Source organism: Carcharodon carcharias, chromosome 12, assembly GCF_017639515.1.
Source record: "Carcharodon carcharias isolate sCarCar2 chromosome 12, sCarCar2.pri, whole genome shotgun sequence".
NCBI lineage: Eukaryota > Metazoa > Chordata > Chondrichthyes > Lamniformes > Lamnidae > Carcharodon > Carcharodon carcharias.
Window position 1 is genome coordinate 46570398 of NC_054478.1, and position 16408 is coordinate 46586805.

The following is a 16408-nucleotide window of genomic DNA, read 5'->3' on the forward strand; positions in this document are numbered from 1 at the left end:
GAAATGAAATATATTGATTTTTTTTAAACATGTTTGCAATTGGATTGTAGATTCAATTTCTGTATTTTATATTGTTCTCTGAAAAACAGATTCTTCAGCTGAAATGGACACTGAACTCACTCGCACCTTGGGTCAGGTCTTGCTAAAATGATAAACTGTATTTGAATCAACCTTCATAGGAACTATTGTGAGTCTTCAACCAACGAGCCTTAGTGGAAAATTTAGGCTTTCAAATTGAAAACCTGCTGAGGTCAAAAAGCCATTGATCTGACCATGATGAGTGATGAGGATACATCCAGCACTTGAATAGAACACATTCCTTTTCTGTTGTGAGATTATCCAGAAACTATTGATTGTCTGAATAAAAGGGAGACTTATAAACTAACAATAATTGCAAATACTGGTTCTCTTTCTCTTTGGTGTTATTTTTTTCCAATGACACAGTCTCTTTTGTTATTGGCAGGGTTTTATTCTTCATTTAGGCATTATCAGCATATTCAAAAATACTTGGGGTAGAAATTTTTGCTTGGCAGGCAGGCGCGTGCCTGACCTGCTTGAGCGTAAAATTACGCATATTGACATAGACCGAGCACGCCAACGTCAATACGCAGTCATGCCCGCCGACAATTAAAAGGCCCATTAATGCCATTAAGTAATCAATTAACTTAAATTTTTTGCTGCCTGTCCAGCCTAATGGTTGGTGGGCAGGCAGAAAGGCCAAGTGGGATGAGGTTTCCAAAAGCAAATAAAAATAAAATAAAAACATTAATTTTTCATTAATAACATGTCCCTGCTCATGTGACAGAGTCATATGAGGGGGCATGTTCCATTCCATTTTTATTTTTTTTATTTTTATTTTTTCACATCTCTTCTCCCTGAGGCAACTCTGTGCCTCAGGGAGATTATGAAGCGCTCAGTTGCCCGCATGCGCAAAGTTCGCTTCTGCCACTCGCCCTACACCCCCCCACCCCCACCCCCTCTGCACAGGCAGCGCTCAGCACTGCTGTTCGCATTTCATGCTGGGCGGGCCTTAATTGGCTCGCCAGCATGAAATCGCGGTCCGGTGCCAATCGCAGGTGGTGGTCGGCTTTCCAACTGCCCACGCTGAGCCCACCCACCAAGGGCAAAATTCTGCTCTTGGTTTCTGTATGTTACTTACACAGTTGTAGATGCAGTGGACAAAAGTCTCATAGGAGTGCAAAAAAAAATGATATATATATATATATATATATATATATAAGGCCTTTCTAATCCAAAGAAAAGACGAAAAGGAAGCTTAACAACTATATGTTTTTGCATTGAGTATCACTTTTTTAAACAAAACAAGAAACCTTACAGCTAAGCCCTTAGGTCAGTAAGAGTAATGAGAATAAGTGGCACCTTCATCTGGTATATATAAATTGAGTTATGTGGATTTAGAGTTAATTTTAATAATTTATATATGTATATTTCCAGAGAGAGAATTAACTAATATTTTAATAAACATACTAATTGGCTTATAAACTATGATTTACTAACCATTTGGCCTCTCAAACATTATTGTTTTGCCCAGGAACCCTTGATTTCAATGCAAATTTTTTCCCTCCAGTGAAGTAATGATCAAAAATCTTCATTGTAATATATTCTGAGCCAAGTATCTCCTTAATAAAAAATGTACATTGCAGAGTGATCTCCAGAGATACATGCTCTGCTTTATGCTCAGGGACCTTGATATTAAGCAGCAGTAAGACAAAAATTCTGGATCTATGTTCTTTTCAAACATTGTAGAGTGGGCAGAAAATGCACGAGTATTTTTCCAATCATGTTGACTTAAAGGAAATCTGAAATGTGAGAGTGTTGCTGCTGTTTGTGTTTACAATTAAGGCACCCTAGGCTATTCCTAGATGCACTAACCGAGAGCCAAAAACTATCATGCACTAACATCTGGATAATATTTACCACCATGGCTATCATTTTATCATACATCAGATAACATCCCAGTCCCTGAGTATAAGTGATCTCATTGGGAAGCATGTCAAAAAATCACAACATGAATACACTGGGAGAGGGAGGGGAGACCATTTTGACTCTGTACAATAGTGTAAAACAGACAATTGCAAATTGGCAGCCTGTTGTACATCTCTCACTATTTAACTTCCATTGTCTTCTCATGTTGTATATTAAGGTGAAATTACCCCAGGCTTCATTATATGGTAGTGTCCATGTAAGAAACAAAACAAATTCAGTTAGGCTGGATGGGGTTAAATGCCAGTGGAGTGAGTAACATTGGGTGATTCTTTAGTCATAATCTGCAAAGATAACACTTACATTTTTAGAAATCTTATTAAATGCTCCACTCCATGCAAGGTTAAAAAAACAAGTAGTTTTCATTGACATATGTGCAACTTGCCCTTGATATTTTCCAATAAATGGAGGCATTTATAAAGTGAAATATTGGCTATAAAAGTTTCTGGTTACAATAATTTGCAATTATCAATATATTTAGAAGGTAGTATAGTTAAGCAATAGAGATGCTGAAAATCTGCATTGTTTTAGATATTGAATAAAGACAGAAAAATTATAATTATTTGGTTATGGTTTACATAATTAGCACTTTTGAATATAAGCAATGTAAGAAATGCAAGTTCTTTAGAGAATCCACTCTGATTTCTGTCATCACTACTTTCAATGATCCTGAGAGCACACTGGTGGTAACTAACATCAAACTGAAAGCCAGAATGTACTTGCACAGTATATCATCCCAGTGCAGAACTTCTACTTTCCTAGCAAGAGCTGACTTCAGCTAGAAAAGTAACTCAAGACATTGGCTTGTACAGATTGCAATAGTTCTGCAATTTATACTGACCTGATCAGGGCTGGGAATAACATTAAATTGTAAAGCATAAAAAAGTGCTTGCCAGGCAGAAAATTTAAGCAAATCCAAAGCTATAAACTCCTGGATCATTACTTCAAGAAAGCTAAGATTCCAGCTGTTGGTCTCATAAAAAGAACCTCTTTTTCATCCCCATAAACATGAAGCGTAGAAATCTCAAAATTGCTAATGTTTAGAATTTATTTTCTTAAAGACAACAAGACTTCACCTGACCTTGATCACTTTTCTTCTGAAGAATTTTTTTTTTTTTAAAACCTTGCACTATAACAGCAAAGAACAATCTGATTAATTGTGATAGACTGTAGAACCCAACCTAGAATGCTGTCAAACTGCCTGGAAATGTTCTCCCTTAAGTTGTGCATAAATGATTTGGTGGAACTTGGAGTGTACAATAATAGGAGTGTTGAATGCTTTTTGAATTTTCCAGCTGTTGGCAAATTCCCAGACTGTTTTCTGTTGGATGGAAAATTGATGTTGTCTTGAAATCTTGGGCCAGAATTTTTACCTAAGTGGGCTGGCTTGGCAGGGGTGGGCGGGAGCAGTTGGGAAGCCAACCGCCGCCTGCGATCGGTGCCGGACTGTAATTTCGGCGGTCCAATTAAGGCCCGCCCGGCGAGAAACACATGCTTCAGCGCTCAGTGCTGCCTGTGTGGGTGGGGGAGGAGAGCGAGAGTGCACGTTCGCACATGCATGTGGGTGCATGCTGGAAAAGCTCCCTGAGGCACAGAGCTGCCTCATGGAAATGAAGAGTTTTGAAAATTAAAAATAAAGATTTTTAAAATGTTAAAAAATATGTCCCACACATGAGCAGGGACATATTAGATATTAGGATGACATTTCTCATTTTTTTTTTAAATGATGGATTGAAACCTTATTCCGCCTGTGGATGAGGTTTTTCAAAAAAATGTAAAGGCTGCTTGGCCTTTTCGTCTGCCCGCCAACCGTAATGTTGGACGGGCTGCAAAAACGTTAATTAAACTACATTGTTAATGGCCTTAATAGGCTTTTAAATTGTTGGCGGGTGCGCTGCCGACTGCCTCTATTTACCTCTGTTTGGCTCTGTTTAAATCTGTTTGCCTCTGTTTAACTCTGTTTTCCACTGTTTTACTCTGTTTGCCTCTGTTTAACTCTGTTTAACTCTGTTTGCCTCTGTTTGCCTCTGTGTAACTCTGTTTGCCTCAGTCTAACTCTTTTTAACTCTGTTTGCCTCTGTTTAAATCTGTTTATCTCTGTTTGCCTCTGTTTAACTCTCTTTGTTGACCGAAATATCTCGCGAGTGTGCGATGATGTCGGAAAGCTCGCCCAACGTCATCACGTGTCATTAACAATCCTGCCCTAGGTTGTTTTTATCAATTTAAAGAAAGTCAGATCATCCAACCTATGTTTATTTGGTACACACTGTTGAAACCAGCTAACTTATTAGAATGATCCAATCTAATTAAGAGTCAACACTCTTGCTCACCAGCCTCTTCACTGGGTCCTTCGACACAAGAAGAACTGCTTAAAAAGTGCTCAGAATCTTTGGATCTAGGGTGTAAGTATATGACTGAAACTGGCAAATTTCCAGTGATTAAGTAATACTTTAGATTTTTCTGTCTGCTTAGAGATCTTTACCTATTCAGCACACTGTGGTTGCTGGGACCACAAAACTTTGCAGGTTTTGAATGTGATTTTTGCATTTTTGTATGTCCACATTAATCTTTAGAATCAAGACTGATTCATCAGCAAGAAGATGTCTTCACTTGCAAGGGGGCCCGAAAATATGACAATCATTAACATATCTAATAAATTCAGGAGAAACTTATTTACTTAGGTAGTGATTACCATGTGGAACTTGCAACCACAAGTAATTGAAGTGAATAGGACTGTGCATTTAAGCAGCAGCTGGGTAATTACATGAGGGAGAAATGAATAGATGGATTTGCTGATATGGTTGGATAAGTAGATTGGGAAGAGGCTTGTGTGAAGCAAACACTGGCATAAATCAGCTGGGCCTAAAGGCCTATTTGTATTCTGTAAATTCCATGTAATTTCTAACAGTGGGCAGAATTATAAGATAAGGCTGAATGACTGACGATCAGATTGAGCAAGGTGATGCAAAAAAAATCTGACAATCTTTTCTTCCAGCTGTAAACGTAATGGTTATTCTCAGTTTCCTGGTCATTCATCTGTTGCTGCATCAACACTTTTGCTTTGAAGATTTACCTGTTCTCAAAGACACCTGTGCATGTATAACTTATCTTCTTCACCTGGTAACTGTAACGTCTATTGTAATCACATAATCACAGAATTTTTACGGCATAGAAGGAGGCCATTTGGCCCATTGTGTCTGTACCAGTGCTCCAAATGAATACCTCACCTAGTGGAGATGGTCATTGCCTGTTACTTGTGAGGTATGAATGTTGCTTGCTGCTTGTCAGCCCAAACCTGGATATTGTCCAGCTCTTGCTACATTTTGACATGGACTGCTTCAGTACCTGAGGAGTCGCGAATGGTGCTGAACATTGGGCAATCATTAGCGAACATCCCCACTTCTGACATTATTTTGGAAAGGAGGTCTGTGGAGAAACTTTGGTAGTTGGGGGGGGTGGATTCCCTGAGTTGGGGCCTGTGCTCTTTCGCACATGCGCATGAAAGAGCACAGAAGTATCCCTGAGCCACCTTCGTGCCTCAGGGAGATTAGTTTAAGTTATGAAAAATGTAATAAAGGTAAAAAAAACAATTTAAGGACATGTCTCCTCATGTGAAACTGTCACATGAGCTGGGACATGTCCATTAATTTTTTCAAAAAATTTTATTTAATTAATGAACCCTTCATGAAACCTCATCCTGCCCGTGGATGAGGTTTCATGAAAAATGCAAAGGCCACCTGGGCTCTTCACCTGCCCGCCAACTGCCAAATCAATCAGGTTTCAAATGGTTATAATCCAACGTTACAGGGAATGTTATCTTGTTTACACAACCTCTACAGCTTATTTGCAGGTTTGGTAACATACCCAGTACAAATATTGACCATAGTTCACTGGACTCAAGAAAGGAACTTCAAATATAACTTTTCCAGTTGTTTTGCCTGAATTTATAAGTGAGCTGCCAGCCCAGTATCTGGTGTTGCCAACCTTAAGGTTGGGATGGGCAGCAATCTTAACAGCTTTAATTACTTTGTTAATGGCTTTAATAGGCCTTTGATAGTTCAGCGGGTGCACAGTTGACACGGCTGCACACCCGCCGAACTGACAACCTAAATGACGCGTGGTGACATCCGGACGCCCGCCTGACATTACCATGCATCATTTTATATGTTGGTGAGCGGGCTCTGCCCTCATTCACTGACGGGAAAATTCTTCCCATTCAAGCAGGATGAGTCATGTTTTTCCATGTTACTATGTAACGTTGGTCATTTAAAGTGCTCTTGGGGGTATTTGACCAGGAACTAACAAAACTCAGTCAACTGACAGTAAAGTACTGAAAACAGTCAGCAGATCATTACAATATCCATGCAGAAGGGAAGTCAGGGTCAACACTTCAGGTCATACAATGCTGTTTTTCCTCCAAGGATGCTGTCAGATCTGAGTACTTTCTGTTTTTGTTTCACATTTCCAGCGTCTTCAGTACTTTTATTAACCATAATTTTTGATATTACTATTCAACTGCATGGTAATGAAACACATTTTATTTCCTATTTGGCTTAGGAACCCTCATAATGATCAGCAATCACTATAAATCCAATATAATGTCATAATGATTCTCCAAAATGTTTTCATAAAGAATAGGAATAATCAAGTAAGCTGACTGTAGTGTGATAATAATATTTAGAGCCTGGTTTAAGTGATACTTTATTCATTGGCCAGAATCTTCTGTTCAGCGAGTGGGGATGGGGCCCACTTGCCGACACGTAAAATTACGCGGGGTAACGTTCGGCGTGCGTCATTCAGATCCTCAGTTCGGCGGGCACACACCAGAGTCGGCTGCGCACCCACCCAACTGCCACAGGCCTATTAAGGCCATTTAAAAACCAATTAAAATTATGACAAGAGCTGCCCATCAAACCTTAACGTTGGTGAGCAGGCAAAGAGCCCAAGCAGCCTTCGCATTTATCATGAAACCTCATCCACGGGCTAGATGAGGTTTCATGAAGGTTTTCAAAGTTTAATAAAAATTTTTAATAAAATTCAGTGACATATCCCAGCTCATGTGACACTCTCACATGAGGGGACATGTCTTAATTTTTTTTCTTTATTAACTGATCTCCCTGAGGCAGCTGTGTGCATGCACGGAAGAGCGCAGGCCCCGATTCAGCCTATCCCCCCGCCCACACAGGGAGCGCTCAATGCTTCCGGGTCCTCATCATGCTGGGCGGGCCTTAATTGGTAAAGTGGCGGCTCGCAGCTGTTCGTGGGCAGTGATCGGCTGCGCTCCTGTCCATGCCCAACCCCCACCCCCACCCCACCCCGTTGGGGAGAAAACTCTCCCCATTAAGTTTTAAAAATCTCATATCAGTCTGTCAAAAATGTGTGTACATATGTGGTTAAATATAATTGTTAGATAATGATCAATCTGGCAACTGACAAAATATGCTCTTTGACATGTAAAAGTCTCTTGCATCATCTACAATTTATAAACAGATTTTTTTGATGTAACAAATTACAAAAGCTTTGAAAACAGAGTTCACATAATAGGGCACAGGTTAAGGCTGTTTAACAGGGTAATTTTTTGTATTAACTTCAGCCATGAATGAGCCTACAATAAATATTAAGTTATTTACTGCATTCCATAGGTTGCCGTGAGCTTTATTATCAGAATGATAAATGTTCTGTCAGTTTTAATAGGATGGTCCTCTGTAACGATTTTTTGTTATGCAGACAAGGTTCGGTAAGTCATGCAGTCAGTATAGTAATAAAATACAAAAGATTACAATGAATTTCAATTACAAATAGATTATGGTTAATGGGAAATACGTGTAGTGAAGACATGGATCTGAAAAGATGATTTCTGCAGCAGTACTTAGTGATGATTTATGTGCAATTGATTTAATCAGATTTTAGAATACCACACCAATGGTTGCACCTATGCAGTGTCACTGAAGGAAAAATTTGCACTCCATGTTTTTTACAAGGATATTTATAAATTACAACAATGAACAATGATATGTAGGAAGTTTTTAGGAAATTGTTGGTCGTGGAAATCTTTTTCACTCGCATATAATTTTGCATACAAAATTGGGAAAAATTATGAAATATATGTTAGGAAATAGAGAATATCAAACACAAACAAAATATAGTGATTGCTAGAAACCTGAAATAAAAATAAAAAGTGCTTGAAATTCTCAGAGTCCCAGGGATCATCTGGTGAAGGTCATCGACCTGAACCGTTAACACTGTTCCTCTCTCTAAAAATGCCTGGTCTGCTGAGTATTTACAGCATTTTCTGTTTTCATTTTATAGAGAACGTTGAAACTCAAAGCAATAATAATAGTAGTAACTTAAACCTGATCTAGTTAAGCAATTTGCCAATTGAGTAATATTATCTATTTAAAAAAGATAAAATTAATAGATGGTTTTAATATGACAGTCAAAAACTGGAGAAGGAAATGGGGTGAATTAGAGTCAAAGCAAGTAAACAGGGGAAAATACATACTGGATTAAGAGTATGAGCAAGAAAGGAGACAAAAAGGAAAGTAAGAAATAAAAATGAATTTAAAATGTGAAATATCTCTAAGAACAAATCACTATCTGAAGGAACACTTAGGCAGAGAGGTCAATTGGCATAGATTAACAATTATCACATTGTTGACTTAACTTTCTATAGTGAGTTTAATGGACAAGTAATGTGCAAATCCAGCAAATTCTTTAAAATAATGGGGGAGCATCAGAACACAATGCCATTCATGTAAAGCAAGTATTGGTGTACCATAAATCAAACAGCAATTGGGGTTTGTAACTTTTGATGTAACTTCTAATTCCCTGAACCTGCTGGCTGCTTTTGTACATTAGTAACATTGTGTGTCATTAACATGCTGTCAGTTCATTGGCAATATCCGACCCAATATAGATGGGGATAGTAGTGGAGGACAGTAAGCTGGGGGTTTGACTATAGAGCAAAATGCAAATGAGAATGAAATTTTTTTAAAAATCGTAAAATAAGAGAGAAAGAATTCTCCCAGAAAACAGGGTCTTGGGAATGTGTGGTTAAGATTTGAATCTGGCTCTGCGTATAGCAAATTCTAATTTGATTTATCCAGAGGAACAGAGGAAATCTTCCTCAACTATACCAAGTGAACTGTTAAACCTGACTTGCTAAGCATTAAAGAATCACTAAACACATTAATATTATATAAAATATTAAATTAATTGGAATCAGATGCCCTTTGGTATTTTGCTGATGTACCTTCAGCCATCTCTATAAGGAAGAGAGGACCATTTTGTCAGCAGCTTTATGAAAGTAATTTATTTCCAGCACCGTAAGAGGACAGATAAACCTTGTATGGAGCAGTGGTTAAAATGCATTACTTGGAAATGCATTTCATGAAAGTTGCAGGGTGATTTTTTTGCAATCAGTGAAGTGCCAATGCAATGAAGGTCATTGGTAGGGATATTTGAGATGGGATGAACACACGCGGGAGGCAGCCTTTTGAAGCCTCTCCTAACTAATCCCAAAGTCTCCTTTACATCCTCTGTGAACTGCCTCAAGATATTTATCAATATCAACAGCTGATACTTTAAAATAATAAATAAAAATTTAACTTGAAGAATAGGTCACTATAGAGCAAATTGTGATGCGTGTCTCAAAAGTGTGACAATTACAAATACTTATTTCTTGCACTTTCATTGACAATCATAAAGCAATGCGATATCTGAAATTAAGCAAAGTTGCCACATTTTTTGGTAAAATGTGAAGATGCGTTATTACTGAAGTACACAATGTCATAATCACAAATTAACAAACTTTTACTACAGATATAGTCAAGCTATGCCAAAAGTTGCTATTTGCCACATTGATCAATTGTTTATTGCATTTTCACAGATAGTAATCAGCAAATAAACCTGGCTAAAATTTCCCACAGTGTAGGGTAAAAGTTAATGGCAAAAAATAAACAGTATTCTGACATATCTGAAAGAGTATCTGCAAATATCGCTCTAGTTCTGTTTTCTTTCTCAGAGGATGTTCCTTAAAATCCCATTGTTGAAGTAGTTTGGAGTTTAGCAGTGAGAAAGAACAGCTTAATCTAAAACCAGCTCTACAATATAGCTAGAGTGGTGGTGTTGAGAAACTATGAAGGAAAATCCTATATGCAGCTCCCTCTAGTGGATGGGCAATATATTCAAAAGGTTTTTTTTTATTCATTCACGGGATGTGGGCTTTGCTGGCTGGGTCAGCATTTATTGCCCATCCTTAGTTGCCCTTGAGAAGGTGGTGGTGAGCTGCCTTCTTGAACTGCTGCAGTCCATGTGGTGTAGGTACACCCACAGTGCTGTTAGGAAGGAATTTCCAGGATTTTGACCCAGCAACAGTGAAGGAACGGCGATATATTTCCAAGTCAGGATGGTGAGCGACTTGGAGGGGAACATCCAGGTGGTGGTGTTCTCATCTATCTGCTGCCCTTGTATGTTAAGGCTAAAAAATAAAAAATAAATTTAGTATTCATTTTGCTTTGTGTTATGATTCTATGACACTATTGTGTTGCATTTTAATGGTATTGTACAAAAACACAGCAACTCAAAATCTTCAGTGTTTCAGTATTCTTGAATTCTTATCCCAATATATTATGTTCAAGCTTGGAGTTTCAACTTTAATGGTGTAATTTGTACACAGGTGAGATTGAAATGAGTGCAGTGCTCCTGCATCTATTTATGATATCAACATCTTGTAGGTTACCATTGACCAGAATCTGAATTGGACCAGCTATATAAAGACTGTGGCCACAAGAGCAGGTCAGAGGCTGGGAATTCTGTGGAGAGTAACTCACCTGCTGACTCCCCAAACCTGTAAACCATCTACAAGGCACAGTTCAGAAGTGTGATAGCATTCTTTCCATTTGCCTGAATGATGCAGCACCAACAACATGCAAGAAGCTTGACACCATCCAGGACAAAGCAGCGTGCTTCATTGACACCCCACCCACCACCTTATTCACTCCCTCTATCACTGATGTACAGCGGCAGCAGTGTGTACCATCTACAAGATGCACAGCAGCAACTCACTAAGGCTCCTTTGAGAGCACCTTCCAAACGTTTGACATCTGCCACCTAGAAGCACAAGGGCAGCAGGTGCACGGGAACACCACCACCTGCGAGTTCATCTCCAAGCCACAGTATCCTGACTTGAAACTATGTTGCCGTTCCTTCATTGTCACTGGGTCAAAAATCTGGAACTCCCTCCCCAACAGCACAGTGGGTGTACCTACACCACGTGGACTGCAGCAGTTCAAGGCAGCAGCTCATCACCACCTTCTCAAGGGCAATTAGGGACGGGCAATAAATGCTGTCCTAGCCGACGATGCCCACACCTCATGAACAAATGCATTTTAAAAAATTAAAGTATACTGGGTGCAGGTATTTAGTTTGATGGGTCATAATGTCAGCATTTTCAAATGAAGAATTTTGGAGCTCAGTTTGGCACTGGTTCTGGATGCTATGCAAAAGCTGTGATTGTTACGCCATTCAACCAAGAAAATTATTTTAATCCAGTTCCCATCAAAAATCAGATAATGAGGGCCATCGATAGGGTGGCTAGGAAGGCACTTTTCCATTAGTTGAGGGATCAATTAAAAGGGGGCATAGATTTAAGGTAAAAGGTAGAGGCCTAAGAGGGGAGTTGAGCAGAAATGTTTTCACCCAGAGGGTGGTGGGAGTCTGGAACTCACTGCCTGAAAGGGTGGTTGAGTCAGAAACTCTTGTAACATTTAAGAAGTATTTGGTTATTCACTTGCATTGCCATAGTCTCCAGGGATATGGGCCAAGTGCTGGAAATGGGGTTAGTGTTGTCAGATCTTTGTTGACCGGCGTGCACACGATGGGCTGAATGCTCTCCTTCTGTGCTGTAAATGTCGATGAGCCTATGAGTCAAACAAACTTTTCACATGCACTGACGTCCAGATTGTTTTATATCACAAAACATGGAGAATTGCTCTTTTATTATCTTCCTATAAATTTTTAAAACTAAAAAATAGGAGCAACAGTGGGCCCTGGCTGATCTCGCTGTGGCCTTAACACTACTTGCCTGCATGATTCCATAATCCTTGAATCACTTGCCGGTCAAAAATCTGTCTAATTCAGCCTTGAATATATTCAATCATACATCTTCCACTGCTCACAGGAGTAAGAACTCCAAAAGTTAACAACCTTCTGAGAGAAGAAATTACTCCTCATCTCGGTCTTAAATGGAAGACCTCTTATTTTGAAACCATGCCCCCTAGTTCTAGATTCCTCCAGGAGGGAAATATTCTCTCAGCATCTACCATGTCAAGCTCCCTCAGAATCTCATATGTTTCAACAAATCACTTCTCATTCTTCTCAACTCCAGTGAGTATAGACCCAACCTGCTCAAGCCTTCCTCAAAAGACAGCCCTTTCATCCCAGGAATCAACCTAGGGCTCCTTCTCTGAATTTCCACCAAGGCAAGTACATCCGTCCTTAAATAAGGAGATCAAAACTCCGCATTAGTACTCTAGGGGCAGAATTTTATGGTCCCTTACCAGTGGGTTTGCAGGCATGGAATGTCAATAAAATTCCCTAGGTGATCTTCCAGTTGCCCTCCCACCCACACCCAACCTGTCCACAATTTTATGTCGGGTGGGCAAGGTCTAAGGCAACTTGTCCACCCTCACTCAAATTGGGGCTCTAATTGGCCACTTTAAGGCGCCTTCCTTCCCAGCCTCAATTTTGAGGCTGGTGGGAGGAGTTCAGGGGCAGGGGGGAAACCTTGCAGGTCATCCAGCTTGGGCCTTGTGGGGGAGGGGAGGCACCTCCCTCAAGGGCTCCCTTTCCACATTGGGTGATCCTACCAAGCTCTGTTGCCCATGGCTGCTTCCTCGCACCTTGACCTCTCCATCAAAACCTCCACAGCCCTCTTTCCACCCCTCCCAGTTCTCATCTCCCCTCCCCATTGTGAGACATTCTGCATTTACCCGGTCTTGGACTCTGGAACTTAGAATCTGGGGACTGTTTGTAGTCCTGGTCCTGGCCGTTGCTGCCACTGGAGCTGCTGGGTCTACAGAGCTGCCAACTAATCAAATTGGCCAGCAGTTCCCTAGGTAGGACTCCCACCCGAGTGAAGGATGAGAGTCAAGCCTCCAGGCAATTAATATTCATTGAAGCATTAAGTGGCTGCGAGGCTGCTGTGGTCAGTGGAGATGGTTTCAGCACTGACTCTTCGGGTAGTATGATGGAAACCTGCCATCCGGTAAATCCTGCCCAAGTTGTTTACTTCCAATTGCTCTCTACAGTTGTAGCAAGATTTCCCTACTTTTATAATTTGGGCCCCTTGCGATAAAGGCCAATATTCCATTTGCCTTCCTAATCGCAAGTATGGTAGCTTCCGCCAACTTTACATGGTCGTTCCTAGACAATAAAATCAATATCTCTGATATCTTCTGAAATGTTTAATATGTAGCAATTACTTGGTAATATATATGAAAAGATGTGTAGCATTAAATAATAGTCACCCTTCTAGCCAGCAAAAGTGTTTCCTATCTGGCTAGTGAACTTTAAGCAAGTGCACAAAAGTAGGCCAGAATAACGTATCTTACAATTCCAACTGATGCCTGAACATGCTTCAAAACTACCTGGAGTTTGGTGAGTGTAGATACTTTACATGAGATTGCTCAGAAAATAAAAATTATATTTATCAAGTTGCGGTAAATTATACAAAATAATTCTGCTAGCCAGCAAAAAAATTCTACCTAAATATAAAACCCTATGCAAAATGCAGAAAATAGTTCATAGTTATCTATATTTCAGTTCTTGATCTTTGCATCAGAAATATCACTGAGTCAATTAAATTTATCTTGGAATGCATCTTGTAATAAGTAAAAAGGGAACAAATTAATTCATTCTGTCGCAACAAAAAAAAACCCTGCTTTTGTTTTTAAATGAATCAAAATAAGCTTCCCATATAGGGGAAAAGGTTGTGATGAATGACCATGTGTAAGATTCATCAAAATGATTTAGTTACAGGAAGAAATCTCTGAAGCTCCAACTCTTAACCTATGAATATTAATTTTTAATCTTAAGAATTATTTTGTAAATTCAAGAGCAATTTATTGGATTAAATTCAAAGTATTGGTGCAAACACAACCTAATAATTACATCAAACCCGAAGCAAAAATATATAACTATTATGAAAATTCTAAGTGAAGTTACCTGGATAATGACCGATTGTTAGAAATCAAATCAATAATCAATCACTATTGCATGCAAATTATTGTTGAAAATAATTTTCCCATTTTCCTCTCTTGAGCACTGATGCTGATATAGATATTGAAGAACTTCAGTCTTCAGATCCGCTGGGGCAGTTTCCCTGAAGTGTACTGTTCCTGTAAGGAAGTCCAACAGAAGTTCGCCAATTTCATTTCCTTCAATGAAACACTCTGTAACATTTATGTCAGAGGGAAGTTCATAGATCTGGCACTTCATTCCCATTTCATCAAAAGAGTTTTACAGACATCAAGGAAAAGACTATTGCTGGGAAAGCGGGATCCAAATCTTTTCCAAAGTGGACGCCATCCACTGTTATCTGTTAATAATAATATTTGGAACACTTTGTTAGATTCAAATGTTGATAGTGCCAAAATTGTTAAATTAGGATTCATTTGCAAAATATTACGGAGGTCATGTTTTTGCCCCTGTTTGCTAGTCTGTAAACAATATATCTCACAAATTAATGGATGGATTTCAATGAAACATGGTACACAGATAGGATATTGCCCAAGGAAGAAATGATTAGTTTTTGGCAAAAATGCAGATCTGATCCTGGAATTTTTTAAAGGGTCTGTTAACATTGCGAGATAGGGTGAATTGACTTTTTTTTTAGTAAGTTGTGGGTTGTTTTATTTAGAATGTTGTTACAGCTTTAAAATGCTGTGGATTGTTTAATTTGCTATGGTGGAATTTGTCACAGTTGTAAAAATGTGAGCAGAGTTTTCAGAGTAGGCTTTTGAATGTGGATTGGCTTCAGTGAGATAGAAGCTCTTAACAAAAATATTTCTTTTGAGAGCTTTGTAGTTTCAGAGCATCAGCCAACAGCGAAGAACCTAAGGGAAGAGCTACACCACCCTAATAACTTTGAGTCAACACAGAGTGGTGGAGGTATGTGCTCTACTGAGTGCCTTCTTCACTTGTCTTAAATATGTGGTGTCTTGTTTCCACATCAGCAAAGAGAACATTCGATCATTATTTGTTTTATCATAACGTTGAGTACTTCCATTAAATCATCTTTTCTCACTCCAATGCGAAAGAAACACTAACCTCCACAAAGCAGAATTCTGCAAATGCTGGAAATCTGAAATAAAAGCAGAAAATGCCAGAAATACTCAGCATGCGTGGACAGAGAAACAGAGTTAATGTTTCAGGTTGATGATCTTTCACCAGAACTTGGAAAAGTTGGAGATGTAATAGGATTTCAGCAAGAGGTGTGTGGGCCAAGGACAAAAGGAAGGTCTATAACAGGGTGGAAAACAGAAGAATGACAGAAGAGTTAACATTACAGGACCAAAGGGAATGATGATAGGGTATTAAAAGAAATAAAGAAACAAAAGGTGTCTGGAGCAGGTGTGCCACTGTCTGAAAGCAAAAAAGAGAAAAACTGAAACGTGCAAAGAAAACAAAATGGGCACCAGCATTCTGGTCTGAATTTGTTGAACTCAATGTTGAGTCCTGGAGTCTGTAAAGTGCCTAATCGAAAGATGAGAGACTGTTGCTCAAGCTTATGCTGAGCTTCACTGGAGCAGTGAAGCAGATCAAGGACAGAGATGTCAGCATGAGAGCAAGGTGGAGAAGTAAAATGAAAGGCCACAGCAAGTTTGGGGTATTGCTTGCAGACTGAATGGAGATGTTCTGCAAAGTCGTCACCCAACTTGCATTTGGTTTCCCTAATGTAGAGGAGGCCACATTGTTTGCAGCCAATACAATTTTATAACTTGTTTTGGTTTTTCTCTTTCTTTTTGCTTTTTTTTTGCTCTCAGACAGCAGCACACCTGCCCCATCACCATTCCCTTTAGCCCAGTAAGCTTCCGGCACTCAATCTCTCCTATATTCCACCCTATAACAGACCTTGCTTTTGTCTTTGTCCTTCCCAACCCTTGCTCAAATCCTATTACATCTGTCACTTTTCCCAGTTCTGATGAAAGTTCATCGACCTTAATATTAACTCTGTTTCTCTCTCTACAGATCTGCCTAATCTGCTGAGTAGTTTTCTGCTTGTATTACTAACTTGCAAAGCCTTTTTTCCTAACTGTAACCCTTCATCACCACCTAAATGAATTTTTGCTTTAACTTTTCCATTGTTATTATATTCTTCCTAGAACAAAGTGCCCTCAAATCG

General features: G+C 39.3%; 1 protein-coding gene across 1 annotated transcript in view; it reads right to left on the reverse strand.

Annotated features, from left to right (window-relative positions):
- Positions 1-14259: 14259 nt before the first annotated feature.
- LOC121284667 (histamine N-methyltransferase-like) overlaps positions 14260-16408 on the reverse strand; it is a 31301-nt gene continuing 29152 nt past the window's right edge. The window contains 2 exon segments of the mRNA XM_041200226.1: positions 14260-14516; positions 14519-14602. Coding sequence (XP_041056160.1) covers positions 14260-14516; positions 14519-14602 — 341 coding nt within the window.